Raw genomic sequence first — 17,499 nt, 5'->3', positions numbered from 1 at the left:
TTAGAATAAAAACTACAATGCCTAACTCAGTGAACATTTTCTAACACAACCCAAAAAAGATCAACTCAAGTTCTCTCTATACGTAACTTTTTGGTGAATACTGGTGCAGATGAACTCATCATCTCAGATTTTTTTTATTCTTGGATACTTCAACCTGACGAAGACCCGTTTCGCGCTCTCATAAGAAAGAGTTGTCTTTCATATGCAACATGGGTTCATCCACATCGACATAAAACAGAGGTACGGTGGAATCAGAGTCTAGGGCAAATAACTTCTCATGCAAGATGTCATATTTCAAACTCAACAAAAGTTAGCATGGTAATTCACTTAAATATTCATGAACGGACAATTATTCAATGCATAAACTATTGTCAAGGAAGTAGTTCAAGTTTGAAGCTGGCAACTACAACAACACTCTTGTGATCTACGGTCAATAACTCACATAAGCGGTCCATCAGCATACAAAATATTTAAGCCGAACTTAGGTTAACCGAGACCAAAACGATTCACTCTAGTAGATAAAATAACCTATGCCGCAGCCGTGATGCACTTGATTGCCTGCTGACAAATGCCAGTCATTGTCGCCTCAGGACCATAAACCTGCACCAAGAGATATAAATCTTAGAGTTAGAGACAATGCTGCCTTCGGTTGGTCCAATTTCTTTCTAGGTCTAAGAGTTGTTTATGCATCTCTAAATCAAGATTCTTCTTGTTTTATATTTCTAGCTTTCTTTCATATGTATGCATGCTGATGCCTACATCCATCTTGCCAAAGCTTGACAGCAGATTCTTCCAAAAAGTTCAGCGATGGTAGAATGTTGGCGTATAGATTGAAGATTATAAGAAGTGGTTACCAAAGAAAAGCATTGTAAGCCCGGTTGGCTTTTTTTTAAAAAAAAACAACGTTTAATGCAGAAAACAATAGAATGCATACTTAAATTGAAAGCGTAAGAGTATTTATCTTCTAATATCTGTATATATCGCTTCTAACAGAAGTGATATCTCATGATATTTTTAAATATTGTGTATTTCTAACTTTTATCTTCTTTTAAAATCAAATTTAATTGTTTAATAAAGCACATACTGATGTTAACACAACAATCGACATGCTCAATATATATGAAAGTTTGTTTCTTTTTTTCATTTTTCTGCCCTTAAATAATTCCTTTTTAATTCTTTTAAGCATATAAGGATAATAATGGCTCGGTATGCAATATTTCAGCAGGTGGTGGCTGTCATGTTCTGATAATTAAAGAAAACATGTGACAGAGGTCAACTCTAAGTTTGCAATGCAATGCACCTCAATTGGAATGCCGATTTCCTGGCCAAGTGCACGCATCTTTGCCAAGCCTGTCTGATAATTTGGACCACCCCTTCTAACATAGATGTTCATTCTTGCTGCTTTCAGTTGTGGTTCCTGTTAATAAAAGAGCGGAAAGCATTTAGAAAACATGTTAACTCAAAGCTCCATCAGACAAGTCATATAGAGCCCTTCCTTCTGTTGTTTGTTGGACCCAATAATGCAGTTAAAGTGAAAAAGGCTTTTCCCGCAAGTGTTTCATTCAATCAGAAAGAAACTGCCCAGAGTATGCCTGTTTATGCATGACAACACTGAAAAGACACATAAATTACCTTTTCTCGCAAGGCTTTAATAATTCCATTGAATGTTACAGCCACATCTGTAAAATTAGCTATTCCCCCTCCAATCACCAGAGCTCTCTTTTGGCCATCAGGATTTGCAGTAGCGCACTGTACAAGATTAAAGAAATCTTCTCATCTTTGCAGCTGAATAATATGAATGATTGAAACCGCCAAAACATGTCCATCCTTAACCATTTACATATGCAAGGCAACTTAGATTCTAAAGTTACCAAGACAATGCCAAAAAAAGCAACCACGTTGATATAAAGTACTATGAGTTAAACAGATAGTAAGGACATGAAAACTATGCACTGCTAAATATCACAAGAAGATGCTGCAGTGGATAGAGTTTTAACTCTTACATCAATTACAACCCTAGCATACTGCAAAACTTCTTCTTCGTTAGGAGCTCCACTATATTCTGCATAGTTTCCAAGTTCCGATGCATAGCCCAAATCTCCAACCTGCAAGTAGGATACATTTGAGATAAAAAAAATGAAAAGCAAGCTAATAAATCCAAGAATAAACTGTTCCTGATGCTTACTGTATCAGCGTAGATGACACTAGCACCTCCACCAGCAACCATGGTCCATATTCTTCCTTTCGGGTTCAAAACAGTAAATTTTAATGAAGCACTTGTCTGCAAGTTATATATTAAGGAGCAGTCTGTAAGGACACTGGAAAAGGAAAACTTGTCCTAGAGTTTTCTACACAAACAAGAAGATGACTACAGTTATGGCAGAAACACTGATAACTTCGTTTATTGCAACCCTTGATTGACATGTCAATTCGGAAGACAGCCTTCCAAGAGTATCAGTATAATAAATCACAGAAAGATGAATCATCATTCATGGGGAGAGAGAGAGAGAAAAAGTCTTCCAGGTCTATGTAAAAGACCTAAAACCAAGTCTGGTATTGCATCCAGCCCAGTTCACACGCATGAGGTGCAGGTTCGCAAAAAGCTCTTGGCTGAGCCCGCACTAAGTTTCAGTCCTCCTTTTCATGAATTTAAACAGAACATTGAAGCATACAATGCCCTAGACACAGTAATTGATGGAGTCCATTATCATCACAGAATCATCAAGAAATAAGTCCTCAGCCAAAAGTGAGTTCAGACTGTGAGTACTGTCTGCTATGCAAGTTGAAACTCTTGCTGGATACAACATCCATAGATAAGGTACATGTGCTACACTATGTCAAAAACAGTGAATGTGAAACATTAGATCTTTCCCTATGAAATGCAACCCATGATTCTTAGTCTGAACTTCAAAATAACATCTTTTTCACTTACTTTTTCATCCAGCCCATGAATAAAGCTTTCAGTATTACTCATAACTCTGCCAAAAGGCAATGGAAATTCCACGTTACCCCACCTGTGAATTATTAATTAGAAGGCAGTAAGATAGATAGCCTATATATACGACCTCAACCCTTTGCAAAGTGAAATTTATAAACCCAAATTGGTCATTCAGACAAGACAGTCGTATACCTTTTGAAGTTCTTGAATGCCGCAGTATCATCCAGTTCTCCTCTCATATCCAATGGATAAGGCTCTCCGTCAACTAAAGTAAATGGATTCATCTCCAGGAAAGTGAAGTCCAGATCTGGTAGGAAATTGCATGACAAAAAGGTCATAGATATAGCTATTTATCCACATTTTAATCACTGGGTGGAACGTCAATCATCATATAGAAGTTTTAACTACCTAAAAATAAAGCAAAAACACCCTTGATGAAGCTCTCAACTTTTCCACGAATCTGCACCAAAATTTTAACTAACAAAGTGAGAGAACTAGCATACTAAACTGTAGCTATTGCAATAACATAAGAAACAAATTTTGCAGAAAATTTTTGGGAACTGCAACAATTCCTATTCTGCCCTCCTGCTAACCTCCAAAAATCACTAGCACATTCTAAAAAATTTTCTCTCCCAAGCAGCAAACATGTCTGAAGATGCAAGCGCAAAGCTTCTTAATGAAGAGACAAGAGATGAATATCTAGGTCAAATTTCCTATGCATAGAACCATTTTCTTTCTGCCTACAGTTAGTGCGAGAAATGAATAAATAGAACTTACCTCCAAAGGAAGAGTTGCTACCAACGGGGCACAGAGCTCAGATGTTAGTGAGTCCTGAGTTGGAACAAAGATAGATTTCACCTGAATGGCATAGAACAAGAACACCAAAACAACAAGTGTGAAATTACATAGAACATATAAGTCCAAAAACATCTGTAATAAAGGAGACCAAAACTATTAATAACCAAATAGGAGAAATTATATCATATAGATTCCACAAATCACCGGATCTAGAACTACATTTGTAAATTGGAAACTGTCCCACAAGTTGTCAGGTCTAGAAAAATACATTTATAACTGGAAACCGTGTAGGCAAACACATAGGCTTGAGGAAAATTGCAGTCCAAAAGATGAGAGCATGAAAAAGGCTCTACAAAGCATCTACCCCGTCGTTGTGGAGGACAGTTTAATAGCAGGATAACAAAGAACAAGCTCATAACCATACCTTTTCCCAGTTCTCTTCAATTTCAATTCCCCCACATTCTGAAAAGCTTATGTTGCATCCAAGCCTCTCAGAAACAATTGAAAGGTAAAATTCTTCAGTATGTGGGACAAAGGGTTCTACAATAAATGTAGTTATAGGTGCCTTACAGCCCCCCATCTCAACCTGGAGACACCATAAGAGAAAAACAAGTGTTAAGAAAAATAGAACAAAAAGAAGTCTACATTTTAGCCCACGCATTGTATGCATAAACACAAAACGATGCAAAAAATAAAAAAGCAGATAATAAAACACGGAAAAGGGACAATCCAGCAGTCATGAACTCGCATCGTTAGACAGCTTTTAGCAAAAGAATTACCTCTTTCCCTAGCCGCTCCTTCGTGAATGAAGCAACCTGGGCCAGATCTAGATTCAATCCCACCAGACCACTCTTCCCCCTTTTACCAAACAACATATCAGGCTTCACCACCAGTCTTTCTGACGAAAGCCATGGTTCTTGGGCCGCAAGTTCGTTAAAATCAGTTGCCTCGGTGACCTAAGTCAGTAAATAAAATATCACAGTAGAAAAAAGGTAACCGTTACGTAAATTCTTGCCGAACGCTTTAATTTTTATAAGAACGCTTCTCCTTTATAGATCACTCATAATTTCCACAATGTAGGTTCTCCCTTACTGTTGATGATTATCGAGCTAAAATTAAACAATCTATGCCGTTTCAAATTTTTCACAGAAATTTTCTATGGCTTCTTTCAGTAGCCATCTGAGTCTTGGTGGAATTCCATCCCTACAACAGAGTTATGATACTGAAACTATAAAAATCCAGCTTGTTGCAAAAAAAAAAAGTAAGAACTAGAGATTGTTCTTTACATTAATTAAATAAATGCGATCTTCACAACCATGGAGACCATTATTTCCTCTTCGTCCACTCTTTGAAAACATAAGAAGCATTACAAAGTATCAATTTTTGAGCCATTCATCTTTCAGTATTAAAAGCGGTAAATGTCAAGCGTCATTCATAATTTGAGCGCCATTTGGTATCTAACCAAGCCTATTCAAAGAAGTAGTATTTTCTTTGTAATATTTCCTCTTATTAGATCATTTTACAGGTACCTCCTTTTTCTTCAACTTTCCCCCTTCCGTTAACGAAACAGAAGCAATAAATACGTGGTTTTCGTATATCAAGAGATTTCCAGCTTGCCATACATTTCCACTGAAAGCTCGCATAAAGCGCAGGGAATTTTCCAAAACCATCCCTCTCTCCAACACTTCGACCATCGGAAACCCCCAAAAATAAAAATGAGATCCAACTGCGAATCAGAAACCACGCACCTGAGCAGATCTGATCTGCAGTTCTATCCCCGAAATCCTCTTCAGGTGCTCCTTCAGAAGCCGCTTGGAGTCATACTCTCGGATCTTCTTCCTCGCCATGGAATCTCAATGTCCCGTCAAATTCAGGCCCTTGAATCGACAACAGTCAACCATTCCAGAAATGTGCAACAAAAAAAAAAATCCAAAACCACAAATCTTAAGAATGAGAAGAAGATGAGGAAGAAAGAAGCAGCCGGAACCCAAAAGGATCTCGACGAAAGAAATCGAAACCGTGGGAGAAAGAAGGAGAGAGTCAGTACCTGACAGGTCTCGCACTTGGAAGGGAAGAAATCGCTAGGACGAAGAACAGAACAAGCGCGTTCTCCAACGGCCAAATTTATAAGCTCCGACGTCTACCATCCTCTCAAAACTCGGATCAGTAAGAGCCGGATCAGAATTTCGTATCGTATCGCCTTCACTAGTTAAAACCAACAGGTGCCCAACACATTCCAATTCGTTGCCCAATTTAAATTTTGATCTCACAAAATACTAAATGAACTCTTACTTCATTCTTGTATTATTTGGATGAGATGAGTAAAATCATGTGTTCACCTCACGTTGTAGTAATAGTAAAAGTCCAGGGTTCAAGAATTGGTACAATGTTGATCCATGTGTTTGATAATCTCATATCCAAAAACAAAACCCGAAACTGATTTGAAATCTGAAGAATTGAGATTTGCAGTGTGTGGCCAAAACATCAGATTTGAGGATAGAAGATTTGAAATCCTCAGTGATCTCGAATCAGATCCGAAGTAAAGAAATATCTCTTAATAGTTATTATATTCCTATACTTTTATTCCCTTGATGTTGAATAAAAACTTCTAGCAATGTAAAACACTAGAGTTTGGACATGAAATTATAGATCTCAGATCTAACTCAAAATCTTTAGTTTGGTGAACCATGTTTCCGATGTGAATTCCTACCTATCTCAACAATATCAAAGATTTTAAGATTATTGGGATTTTAATGCATATGTCTTAGATCCGAGCTCAAGAGGTCCACGTATATTTGGATTTGCTTGGAACGGAAAAATGAAGAGCAAATGGTGAGACGCCGAGTATCGGCCGATACACACAGACAGCAACAACATTAATACCAACTACTTCCCACCACGTGATGGTTCGTCTAACGAACGTGTGAGGAACGATCCAGTCGGGAGCTCGCCCACTGGAACTAATGTGCGGAAACAAATCTGGCCGTTAATTTTTTAAGCAATAGATTAGCAATACTTAAATGAGCCAAGTGGATCAAGTATCCCGCTTCAGTTAGTAATCGAACCCACCCACCCGACTCGACCACTTTCCATGGACCCAGTTGGCTTACTAGGCCCGGCTTCTTCGAATGGGTTCGAGGAAGATCGAACCAGGCCATTATGCGAATTCATTCAGGTCCGATTCTCCTTACTTGGATTTGGTTACAACTCAGACTTGGATCTATGTGAGATCCAAATTTACATGAACTGCAGCAATGAATGATCTGATGGCACTTGGTTGAAAGAAAAATGAATTAATTTGGTAGGCAAAAGTTGATGTTGATGGAAAAGGATACCAATTGATTTGGTGAGCGAATGTTAAATGATGAATTTGGACACCAACCGATCAACAGCCAACTCTTATCCAATTTATTTTGATGCCTGTGAATACATCAAATCTAAATTTAATGAACATTCACCAATAGGGATTTAGACGGTTCGGATTAAGATCGGATTTGGTTTTACCAAATTTGATTTAGGATTTCATATAATCGAATTTGGATTAGAAAGAGCTATGAAAAATTAAATTCTGAATTTCTAATTTGGCTCTCATAAAAATGCTGAAAAATATTGTTGGTTTCTAAAAAAATTGAAAAATTTTATTTAATAATGGCATTTATCACATTTGCCGAGCCAAAAGAATTGGTTGGAAGGACACTTGTTTAAAAATACTCAAATCTGATGGGGCACTTATATATATAAGAATAAATATTTAATATTCTCATTTAAAAATAAAAAAACTTTAAGAGATTGTTGTGGGCAACTGCCCACAGCAGTCACCATCACCATGTGACTACGCCACTGCTTTAAACTCGGTCGATGGACACCCCTACTTGCAAGAGAGAGTTACACATTCTCAAGAATTACAAGAAAAGAAATGCACTTTCTCATGCTCCATTTAGTTTGAGAAAACATTTCCATTATGATCTAGACAAAAAAGGTGTTCCAACAACTACCATCATAAAATCATCTCTAAACAACTATACTAACGATCAAAATAATAACTTTTCTCTTGCAGCTTATAAAGTTTTTGCAAACTCAAACTATAAATGGTCGAGGAATTGGCATCTTATGAGAGACTAACATCAAGGGAAAACAAAGAAGATAGACTCACAAAACTGAATATCACTAGACAAAATACAGTAGCAAGGAAACATTTTCTGTCAAAATTTTCCCAAGTCAAGGCTCACTTCAATCTCACCATGGCTAACCATACCATCAGGCAAGCGGTAAAGACTGCAAAAGCAAAGAAAGCATGAGTTAGGACCCCCATGACAAGTGATTAGAAGGTGAAAGGAATGAACTTGATGAGACAAAGTTCCACAGCAACTAGCATTTTCACAAGGTTCTGAAATCTTTTCATAGGAAAGTTGGGGTAGGCAATTTGAGGGATTAAAACAAAAATTACTTTTTATTCTGAAAAAAAGAGAAAAAAACAGCGTTAACAGATATGAATAGTAATTCAGGTGCTGTTGTGAGAATCTTCTAGAAAACAGCAAGCATTCAGTATATTAAATAGCTGGAAAAGAAAGCAGATGCTTTAACTATAAAAATATCGATAAGAAATAAATGGGAAAAAGTAAAGCGCGGTGTATGACCTGTAAAAGCATTCTCCGATGGAATTCCTCCTTGACTATGAGCTGCTAATGGCAATGCTGCACCAAACAAAAGAAACGGTTTCAAGTATTAGAATCCATAATGAGTGAATTAAAATTATAAAGCACACAAAAAACTTAGAGAATACTGAGTACATGAAATGAAGTAAAACTTTATCATTAGAAAGTATGTATGAAGATCTTGTTGGTATTCTACCAATAAAATTGCATGATTATAACTTTATAAGGAAAAAAAAAACTCTGATCATGAAGCAATAAGGAGCTCTGTGATTTTAAAAAGTGCAGAACTTTGCAGGATCCATGGTGTTCATTCATGGTGGTACATCAGATTCATCCACAGGTGCTTCTCCTTCTTCAACTTGACATAGCACAAGTTGGGTGTCACCTAAATCAATCTGAGTTCATTTCAGTTCAACCTCTCCAATGGGTGAAGGAACCCAAAACTGAAATGTTTCACCAAACAGAGCACAGTGCACACCCCTCTGTTCCAAGTTTATGTGCTAGGATTTCTCACCTGGATCGCAGCTTATCGTCGAGTTCCAGCCATTGCACAGGCACAGTTCCCCGCCGGCATCGACGTCGTACCCGCAAGTGCCGCCGGTAGCCTCACAGGCCTGGCAAAACGAGTGACTTTCCGGTATAGAGAATGTGACATGGATTCCATACATCCACTGGCTCGCACTCTCCAAATGCAGTGGAGCCAATGCATATGCACTACTATAACCATCACACTGCAGCCTGCTCAAATTGATAGCTCGAATTGCCTCGAAAGAAACCGCGCAACAATCCGGCGGCCCCGCCGGAGTGGTGGCGCCACCATTGGGTCCTAATTGGCTCCTCCCATACTGCCGCTGCCCATACCAGGCCGGACATTCGTAGAACCCCTCACAGCCCATGCCGGAAACATTTTGACATGGTAGGTTCCTGGTAGGGAAGCCTTGGAACAATGGTGAATCTGCGTTACAACCGATTAACATGAAGACATTATCAGATGTGGGCTTTAAGTACCGAGCCCGCGGCTTTTCTAGCACGAACCCGTTGCCGGCGCCCCGTTTCAGCACACTGCACGTCGACATGCCGGCATCGTGGAGGGTCAGTACTCTGTAAGCATAATCAATGTTTAGGACACGATAAGAACCAGATTGTATATGCAACATGAGCATGTCGTTGATGCAGAAGAGGAGGTCCCTGTATCCAGCGTGGCCGCATCCATGCCGGATGCCGAAAGGGTAGTCGACGGTGATATTCCCACAGTAGGATCTACATCGGTGATCAACACTTTGGCCGGAAACCGGCAAAAGAATGGCAGTAAGAAGGGTGGTGCAAAACCAGAAAATCGGCTTCATGTTTAACTGAGAAGCTGTACAGTCCTCTATGGAGTGTAGGTGATAAAAAAGGAAAGGCTTCATTCAAGATTGCTTTTGCTCTTTATTCCTTTTGCTTTATACCTTTGTGTATTTCTAGGGGAAAAGAATTACAACTCTTCGGTAGTATTAGTTCCTTGCTTTGTAGCAAAGATAAAGGATTTGGACCCAACTGGGATCCAATATCCATGAACATCAGTGGTCAAGGATGAAAGTTATGAGTTGATTGAGACTGAGCATACTTAAATTGATCCGTGCAGACCAACTTGAACTGACCGGCATTGACTGGGGAAGCTATGTTCTTGGTTGCTTTGAAGGTGGATTGAATCTAGTCAAATGGATTCGATTATGATGTGAATCCCCATATCTGATCCATACATGCTCTATCTCCTTTATCACTTTGAGATACCAAACTAAAGTGTAGGGTACCTTTGATCTTTGTAGATGAAATTTACTTAAAACTATTAAAAAAAAACATTTTAGAATTTGCCTTTAGGCACCTCCTCCCTCCTTGTGGAGAAAAAAAGGGAAAGGCCGGGACTCGACATAGCTACATTTAATAGATCAAAACTGGATTTTTTTTATAATGCATATTTAATTTATGTGATTGAAGTCTATATTTTGATATGACGCATGCAAGGTGAGGAGTCGATGGTTCAAATTCCACAAGTGACTAAGGCTGGGAATTGAGCCAAGCGTAGCTTGAACCTATTCAGTTCAGAGTCCCATTGTCACAAAAAACGTATACGGATATTATATGGTGAGGAAAAAGACTTGTATAATACGATAAAGTTGTATATCTCAAGAATAAAATGGGAAAATCTCATTAAATTTTTAAAAAATTTAAAACATTTAGTAATTCCTAAAAATTATAAAAAGTAAAAAATCATAAAAAAGATGAAGAAAACACAAAAAAGATATAATATGCGTTTTATACGGGTCTTTTTATATTCTGACGTTTTTTTAAAAAAATGAGAATAAAACGGGTATTATGCGGCTGACTGTGTTTTACCGTATTATACATATCGAGACACATTTTTTGTGACAGTAGACTTCTTCTTTCAGACCATACTCATCTCTACTTGTTCAACAAATTAATGAGCCGAACATGAGTTGGCTCCCTAAGACTAGTGGCCGAACTCAAGGATGTTACATTCTTTCAAACTTAATTCATCGGCCGAATGAGCTATTAATGTGATGCTTTCCTTGAATGAAGGAAGTAATCTTGATGAAAGTCAGGATCGACTTATTCTATCAAGTTCACGGGCGATTGTGACGCTTGCATGATTCATAAAGCAACCTTAAGTGTCCCTAAAGTGGAAATTCAGCATTGGAAGATGGCGTTCAATAAGAAACAGATCATTTTACTTTACTAGATTAATCAGGTCCAGAACTCCACTCAACGAACAACCAAAATTTCTATAATTGAATCAAATTTAGAACATCGAAGATGAATCCGTTAATTGATGTGTTCATGAACCAACGGACCGAAAACCCCAGAAAGCCGATAGCAAAAAGCCATACTTTGATTGTACCATTTCAAGACCATGAACCAAACCAGAGAATTCAAGTGAAATGCTCTGGCTGGGTTTTAGACTCTGATTCCACGAAGACGAGGATCTTCTAAGAGGAAAAAATTGTAGCTACTAGGGTTTAGACTCGAAAAAAGGAGAGAGAATCCCAGAACCCGAAAATGAGGAAATGGGTAGCAAAAAGAAAAGGCCACCAATGAAAACAAAGCGTGTTTTTGAAGTTAGAAATCCATATGAAGAAAGCAGAATGGAGGAAGAGAACGTGCATGGTAATGGTAGCAATGGAGAAGAAAACCATAGAAGCAAGAGAAGTGCAGAGAACCAGAGAGAGAAAGGGGAGGAAGGAGGGGAGGGGTATGAGGAGGGGCGGTTAAATCGAAGAGTTTGAGTTGAAGTTTGGCGTATAAGACAGGAGGAGGGGCTTATGTTTCTTCTTTGTCTTCCTGATATTTGACAATTTCGTTTATACAGAAAACCCTTCATATTTTTATGATATGACAACATTGAAAGATTAATCCAATTCTTGTCTCTGGGAGTAAAGGTTCCAATATAGTATGATATCATATTTCAACTCAAATTCAAGATTAAACAAATGAAGTTTAAAATCGGATGCGAGACATAAATTTTTCTCACGTAATTTCATGGAAGTTAAATTCCATATGTTAGGAGTCCTTTTTTCCTAACTTTTACGTAACTGGTAGGTTCGGATTTAATTACATGTACGTGGGACACGCTTTTGCACATTTCACGGTGACCTCGATTTATGATGCCTATGGCGTTATATTTGCGACCGTCGAATGCACAAGCCACCATGTGGCAACAACCAGTCCTGTTCAAGACGTGATCTAACGTAAAAGTTGAACGCTGTGGCCTGTTGAGCTGATCGTATTGTACCATCAAATCGTGGAATGTCAAGAGAAAACAGCTTAAACGTATGTATGACCCCGGCGGAGAAACCATAAAACCCCGCGGTTCTCTGTCTCGCTCCGACTGTCCCTGACATCCGCGCTTCTGTGCTCGGTTTGACGAGAAAGAGACGCTTCTGAGGTAACCAATCAAACCCACCTTCACATGAACACAATCTTTATAACTCGTGTTCATCTGGTGATCAATCTTCTGGGTTTTGTTCATGAGCTCTGCTGCGGATTTCCGTCTCTCTGGATTATGATCTTAGTCCGAAACTGGCACTTGATCCCTTAAACCACATAGCAGTCGTTCTTTTCTTGGTTTTTAGATGTTATTGCATATTTTTATGGCCGTCTTTCTCGAGTCTTGTGGAATTTTTTGCAATTCCTTTGTATGCATTACTACTCCGCGGTGTTATGGTTTCCAGCGGAAATTCGGTTAATTTTTTCTCCCTACAGTCGTTTGAAGCTTCTTCGTTCAACGATGTGCCACATGCTTTTTTGTTCTGGTTTCATGTCCTTCTAGATTGGTATCTGGTGGCATTTTTGGATATCACAAAAATATAGGGTGGAATGGTTTGATTTCTTGAAGATGCCTACTAAACGGCAACTATAATTCTTTTTGTTTGTGACCTGATAACCAATAGCTTCCATGGTGGGTTTATCGAGTTTTAGATGTCTACTAACTTCTAGCCTTGCGCACTTCTAGTGTTATTTTAAGATAGATGTAGCATCGCGAACTCTAATGCTCTCTATTTCTATGCAGGTTCAGTTTGTGTTGTGAAAGATGAATCTGCAGTCTGCAGCTACGGAGCAATGGAAGGAATTGATTAATCAGCCAACTCTTGTACAACTTTATGTTGCTTTGGCTGTATTAGTTGTAACAATTATGTTGCTTTTCTTTTGTGAGTTGCAACCTTCACTTGGTTTGATTTTTTTCTGTTTCCCCCATTTTCCTGTCAAGATCCTCACCCTTTCTAGTCATATCTGGGGCATCATCCAACTTCATGTGTTGTGGTTGGATTTTGACAAGGATGATCTAAATCATCCAGTCATTCTCATCTGCGTGCTTGGAAATCTACAAATTTTATGTTTTTGATCCTTACAGCTCGTTTCATAAGGCAGTCAAAAGCAAACACCATAGTCCTAGCTGGATTGAGCGGCAGCGGCAAGACTGTGCTTTTCTACCAGGTTGGTTTCCATGTCTTCCTGCTGTTTTCTTCTAATGATCTTCTATTTTCCAGGTTAATTAGTTCTAAATTTTTTACTTATCCTTTGACTTCTATCATTTAGCTTCGTCGGCATGCTAGAACGAAGCATGTGAATATTTGATTTGCAATTGATTAGTCTGTGTGCAATTTTATATGCTTTTCAAATGAGGAAAATTGTTACGCGAGGAAGTAAATTTCCTTTGCCTTTATTTTAACACCAAAGGACCCTTCTTTGATGAAATCTTATTTCCTGTAAATCTTTACAAGCTACGAGATGGTTCTTTACACCAAGGCTCCGTCACATCAATGGATCCAAATGAAGGGACCTTTATCTTACATTCTGAAGCTGACAGGGTAATATCATCATGGTCATTTACATAAAATTGTGCAAACGTATTCTGTAGAAAAGGAAGTATGAAACAATCTGACTTTGTTCTGGTCCTAGCAGAGAGGAAAAGTCAAGCCTGTTCATATTGTTGATGTACCTGGGCATTCTCGGCTGCGACCAAACCTTGATGACTTTCTCCAGAAGGCAGCTGGGATTGTTTTTGTCATAGATGCTGTGGACTTCTTGCTGAATATGCAAGCGGTTGCCGAGTAGAGTCCAGGCCTTGTGTTCTCTTTATTTTATTTTCTATTTTCTTTTATTCCTTCTTTCAACATTCCATTTTTCAGAGACATCTAGCAATCAATCTTGGTGATAGTCTTTCTTCTTTCTAATGAAGGTACTTCTATGATATTTTGACAAAGGCCAGTGTTGTTGCAAGGAAAACCCCAGTGCTTATAGTGTGCAACAAGACTGACAAAGTAACGGCTCACACCAAGGAATTCATAAGAAGGCAACTGGAAAAGGAACTGTATGATCATGTTTCATCTTTCTCAACTATTCTCTTGACACTGTGAAATCCAAATAAATGTGCTCTTAGCTTTTATGAATGGTTAAATAATATGATAATACATTAAGAGAGTAAACCTACCAAGAGATCCTGTGTACCTCTTATGTTCCCTAAAGATGTTTACATTATCTACAGAAGACAAGGATCAGCTGTCTGAAGCATTACTGGAAACTATTCTAGGAGGCAACCCTGTTTTTAGGTTTTATTTCTTAGCTGTTGGATCGGCACAAATGGGTCCAAACCTTTTGTGGCTTTCTAAAAGATGCAGAAGTTGATTTTATTGTGGAGCACAAATGCCTGCTTTAATTTTTTCTTTTTTCATGTTATTCCTAGTCCTGTAGAAGATGGGGCAAATTGCAATGAGATCAAGGTGTCCATTTCATTCACAATGTTGGCATGCAGAAACTAGCTTGAATGTATCTAATTGCAATTTTTTTTCTATATCTAATGTTTGCTTAGTAGCATTTTTGAAATAACTCCTTTGGAACTATGCCTCTCTTATTTTGATTAAAAATGGTCAAGTATTTCATGGAACTGCTGCTTATATGAGCTCTTGTAACGTCGTCTTCAGTTTGAACTGCTCGCAAGATTGTCTTATGTTGCAATCTGCAGTCTTCGACTCTTGGTAACTTCCTCTTCTTCAGTTCGAAATACATGGATCACAAGATCGTCTTGTGTTGCAAGCTAGATTTTTTGTAACTTATTGTGACACCAATAAGTTTGCCATTCTTCCATTGTAGCTAGTGATTTATGAAATTATTGGATGAATTATTGGTTGCCTGAATGCTTTCTATGCTAATATTGATGGGTGAAGGGTAGCCATATCTTCCAATGCTTTAAAACAACATTTGGCTGATCGCAGGTTATAAACTGTGCTCCTGTGGTGCAGATGTTTTAAAGGCACACAAGTGTAGATTACAAATTTTCAGTATAGAGTACCTAGTGGAAGCAAAAGTTTTACTCCTTTATTTTCTATAAATCTACAGGGAGAAGTTGCGCACATCAAGAATTGCTATATCTGCTGCTGATATTGCTAATGAATTTATGCTTGGTCTAGCTGGCCAGCCCTTTACGTTTTCTCATTGCCATAACAAAGTTACAGTGACTGATGCCTCTGGCATCACAGGAGAGATATCTGAGATTGAGGAATTCATAAGAGATCATGTGAGACCTTAGATAAGGTGAATCCTCTTAGCAGCTTGATCATCTTGACTTGTTTTTGTGGTCAGATGAACTTGTAGATTGTATCCCCTGCTTTGCTGTTTAATGTATGCATGTGTTTGGACAATCCATTAATCTGCCTCTTCAGGGGGGGGAAAAGGAAGACTAAAAGCAGCTTAGCAGAACCGCCACCACTAACCCCCCTCCGCACCCCCCACCCCTCCAACCGATGTATACTTATGCTCATATAATTGTCAGTCTTTGAAAAATAGCAGATTGTACATTTGATTAATTATCAGTTTTCGAGCTCGGGCTACCACCAGATTGACTGGTAGTAGTCTGCTGCTGCGCTGCAGATTGGATATTGTAACAGGTTCTGCTGGGCTGTCCGATTTCTACTTATATTCATCTCTTCTACTCCTTTTCTATTGTTTGTTCAATCATTGCACACATATAACCATTTCTCCTTCAAACAATTGATTCAGCCATTCAGGTACTTAGAAACTGAGAATGAGTGGTCAAACTATTTCCAGGGAGGCTGATGTGATTTCTTCATCAATGGTGGACCATTGAATTGCACAGAATACATATTTCAATAATGAAGCTCTTTTCTTTTGGTCTGCAAATCAAACTGCATGAACTGAACTCTTGACCCATATGAAAAAAGCATATTTGCTATTGATCACATAAACTTGAGTAGTTCTATTGGTTGCATGAAGTTTTTAGCTGTCATTATCTTGGTAGTTAGTAAAGTTGCAGATGTTAATAGGCAAGGAAGGTGAATTTGCGAGGGATGGTCTCACCGTGAGAATGCAAACGCAAGTCTTTAAGCTTCACCACAAAGACAAACAATGACGACTTCCTGCAAGTATCACCATCGCACTGTGAATGGAGGATCATTCTTTGCTCTTATGTCAGCAGGAGAAAGTGGCACTCAGATGCACCGTTCATTGTGGAGTTGTTTCAAGGAAATATTAATCAGAAGCAAGCTGCACAAATTGTTATGTTTGTCAAAATGCTTCTGTAGAAACTCTGCTTCTGTTTGATTGTGGGTTCAGGATTGAGCTTGAAATGCAGCTTCATAATACAGTAGGTGTGCAAATAGACGGAATCAGATGGAATGCCGTAAAAAAATTGTGAATCTGCAACATGGAACTAATTCTTTTGCAGCCATCGTACAGGGGACTAGTCAGACATGGTTCATCTAGGCAAAGTCCCTGCTTGATTAAGCTGATTGGGCCACCATTAGACTCGGGCTTACCTGACCTGATGGACTGTCTCGAGGCATATCCAAGTCTAGACTCTAAACATGTTTTGTCTGCTTGTTGGGCATTGCTACAGTCGAGCCTGGTCTTACCTCTCAATGCCAAACATAAGCCTAAATTGCACGGGGGTTTAGGAAAGTAGAAGGATGCCGCTTGGAATGGTTTCCAATTTTCTCCGATTTTCTGGAAAATTTTCATGAGAGAGAGAAAAGGGTATGCTCAAATGCAAGTTAAGTGCTACGCAGTCTCGCTGAATATCTCAATCAGGAGCGCGATTTTGTGAGATTAACTGTAAAGTGGTTCACGTTTGAAAAGCTTGGAGCTAAAAAGGATCTTTCCTGTCAAGTTTGTATCAGGTCTGGAAATAAAGAACGAAATACTCTACATTGTCGGCCTTGAAGATCACATATGTATCAACTTGCTGCGTTTTATGAACTCAAAAAGTGGAAACGTTCTTGAGACTCTAAAGTAGAAAACGGTTAACATCTTTTTTTCCATGTTCGAGACAGCCACCTCATGAAAGGGAGAATTACTCAGCCGCGAGGCACGAAATGCAGATGGAACTATAACACGTAAAAGCCCTTCAATTATCATTTACATCCGGTGCACTTCATGTCCAGATTCTTAAAGAGAGGCATTTTACAATTCTGTAAAAATGATATCTGCCACTGATTTAGGAAGAATTTACATCTTTCAATAATTTAAATTTCATTTCTATTTCTATTTCTATTTTCTTCAACGATGATGACCAAGTTTAGCACCATTTTTCCCAAA

General features: G+C 38.6%; 3 protein-coding genes across 4 annotated transcripts; 1 reads left to right on the top strand and 2 right to left on the bottom strand.

Annotated features, from left to right (window-relative positions):
* Positions 1–310: 310 nt before the first annotated feature.
* LOC116248780 (ATP-citrate synthase alpha chain protein 2-like) lies at positions 311–5,863 on the bottom strand. Its single transcript, XM_031621752.2, has 13 exons — positions 5,784–5,863; positions 5,485–5,613; positions 4,516–4,692; positions 4,161–4,322; positions 3,716–3,796; positions 3,347–3,398; positions 3,131–3,245; positions 2,933–3,014; positions 2,186–2,281; positions 2,004–2,105; positions 1,633–1,749; positions 1,301–1,417; positions 311–600 (listed from the first exon to the last, which is right to left on the bottom strand). Exons 2-13 carry the CDS (start codon positions 5,581–5,583, stop codon positions 529–531), a joined length of 1,272 nt encoding a protein of 423 aa, XP_031477612.1. The 5' UTR covers positions 5,584–5,613; positions 5,784–5,863; the 3' UTR covers positions 311–528.
* A 1,809-nt stretch (positions 5,864–7,672) lies between these two features.
* LOC116248643 (uncharacterized) lies at positions 7,673–9,779 on the bottom strand. Its single transcript, XM_031621549.2, has 3 exons — positions 8,906–9,779; positions 8,374–8,430; positions 7,673–8,011 (listed from the first exon to the last, which is right to left on the bottom strand). The coding sequence occupies exons 1-3, from the start codon at positions 9,735–9,737 to the stop codon at positions 7,962–7,964; spliced, it is 939 nt and encodes a 312-aa protein (XP_031477409.1). The 5' UTR covers positions 9,738–9,779; the 3' UTR covers positions 7,673–7,961.
* A 2,295-nt stretch (positions 9,780–12,074) lies between these two features.
* LOC116247837 (uncharacterized) lies at positions 12,075–17,493 on the top strand. Of its 2 annotated transcripts, XM_031620196.2 has the most exons (8): positions 12,075–12,334; positions 12,959–13,097; positions 13,301–13,383; positions 13,671–13,757; positions 13,852–14,000; positions 14,129–14,260; positions 15,286–15,480; positions 16,230–17,493. In XM_031620196.2, the coding sequence occupies exons 2-7, from the start codon at positions 12,980–12,982 to the stop codon at positions 15,473–15,475; spliced, it is 759 nt and encodes a 252-aa protein (XP_031476056.1). In that variant the 5' UTR covers positions 12,075–12,334; positions 12,959–12,979; the 3' UTR covers positions 15,476–15,480; positions 16,230–17,493. The 2 variants fall into 2 exon arrangements, with proteins under 2 accessions (XP_031476056.1, XP_031476055.1); XM_031620195.2 differs by lacking the exon at positions 16,230–17,493 and having other exon boundaries at positions 15,286–15,868.
* Positions 17,494–17,499: the final 6 nt, after the last annotated feature.

Source organism: Nymphaea colorata, chromosome 2, assembly GCF_008831285.2.
Source record: "Nymphaea colorata isolate Beijing-Zhang1983 chromosome 2, ASM883128v2, whole genome shotgun sequence".
NCBI classification, from domain to species: Eukaryota; Viridiplantae; Streptophyta; class Magnoliopsida; order Nymphaeales; family Nymphaeaceae; genus Nymphaea; species Nymphaea colorata.
Note: the sequence above shows the minus strand (reverse complement) of the source record. Positions and strands in the feature narration are given on the sequence as shown.

Bases quoted from the DNA above. Each gene is read 5' to 3' on its own strand.
- LOC116248780 (XM_031621752.2), bottom strand. From the start codon at position 5,583: ATGGCGAGGAAGAAGATCCGAGAGTATGACTCCAAGCGGCTTCTGAAG. The intron at 4,323-4,515 runs GTAATTCTTTTG...TGGTGTCTCCAG, and splicing joins AGGAGCGGCTAGGGAAAGAG to GTTGAGATGGGGGGCTGTAA. The intron at 3,246-3,346 runs GTAGTTAAAACT...ATTTCCTACCAG, and splicing joins TGTTTTTGCTTTATTTTTAG to ATCTGGACTTCACTTTCCTG.
- LOC116248643 (XM_031621549.2), bottom strand. From the start codon at position 9,737: ATGAAGCCGATTTTCTGGTTTTGCACCACCCTTCTTACTGCCATTCTT. The intron at 8,431-8,905 runs GTGAGAAATCCT...TGTTTGGTGCAG, and splicing joins GACGATAAGCTGCGATCCAG to CATTGCCATTAGCAGCTCAT. The intron at 8,012-8,373 runs GTCATACACCGC...TTGCTTTTGCAG, and splicing joins ATCGGAGAATGCTTTTACAG to TCTTTACCGCTTGCCTGATG.
- LOC116247837 (XM_031620196.2), top strand. From the start codon at position 12,980: ATGAATCTGCAGTCTGCAGCTACGGAGCAATGGAAGGAATTGATTAAT. The intron at 13,098-13,300 runs GTGAGTTGCAAC...TGATCCTTACAG, and splicing joins AATTATGTTGCTTTTCTTTT to CTCGTTTCATAAGGCAGTCA. The intron at 13,384-13,670 runs GTTGGTTTCCAT...AATCTTTACAAG, and splicing joins AGACTGTGCTTTTCTACCAG to CTACGAGATGGTTCTTTACA.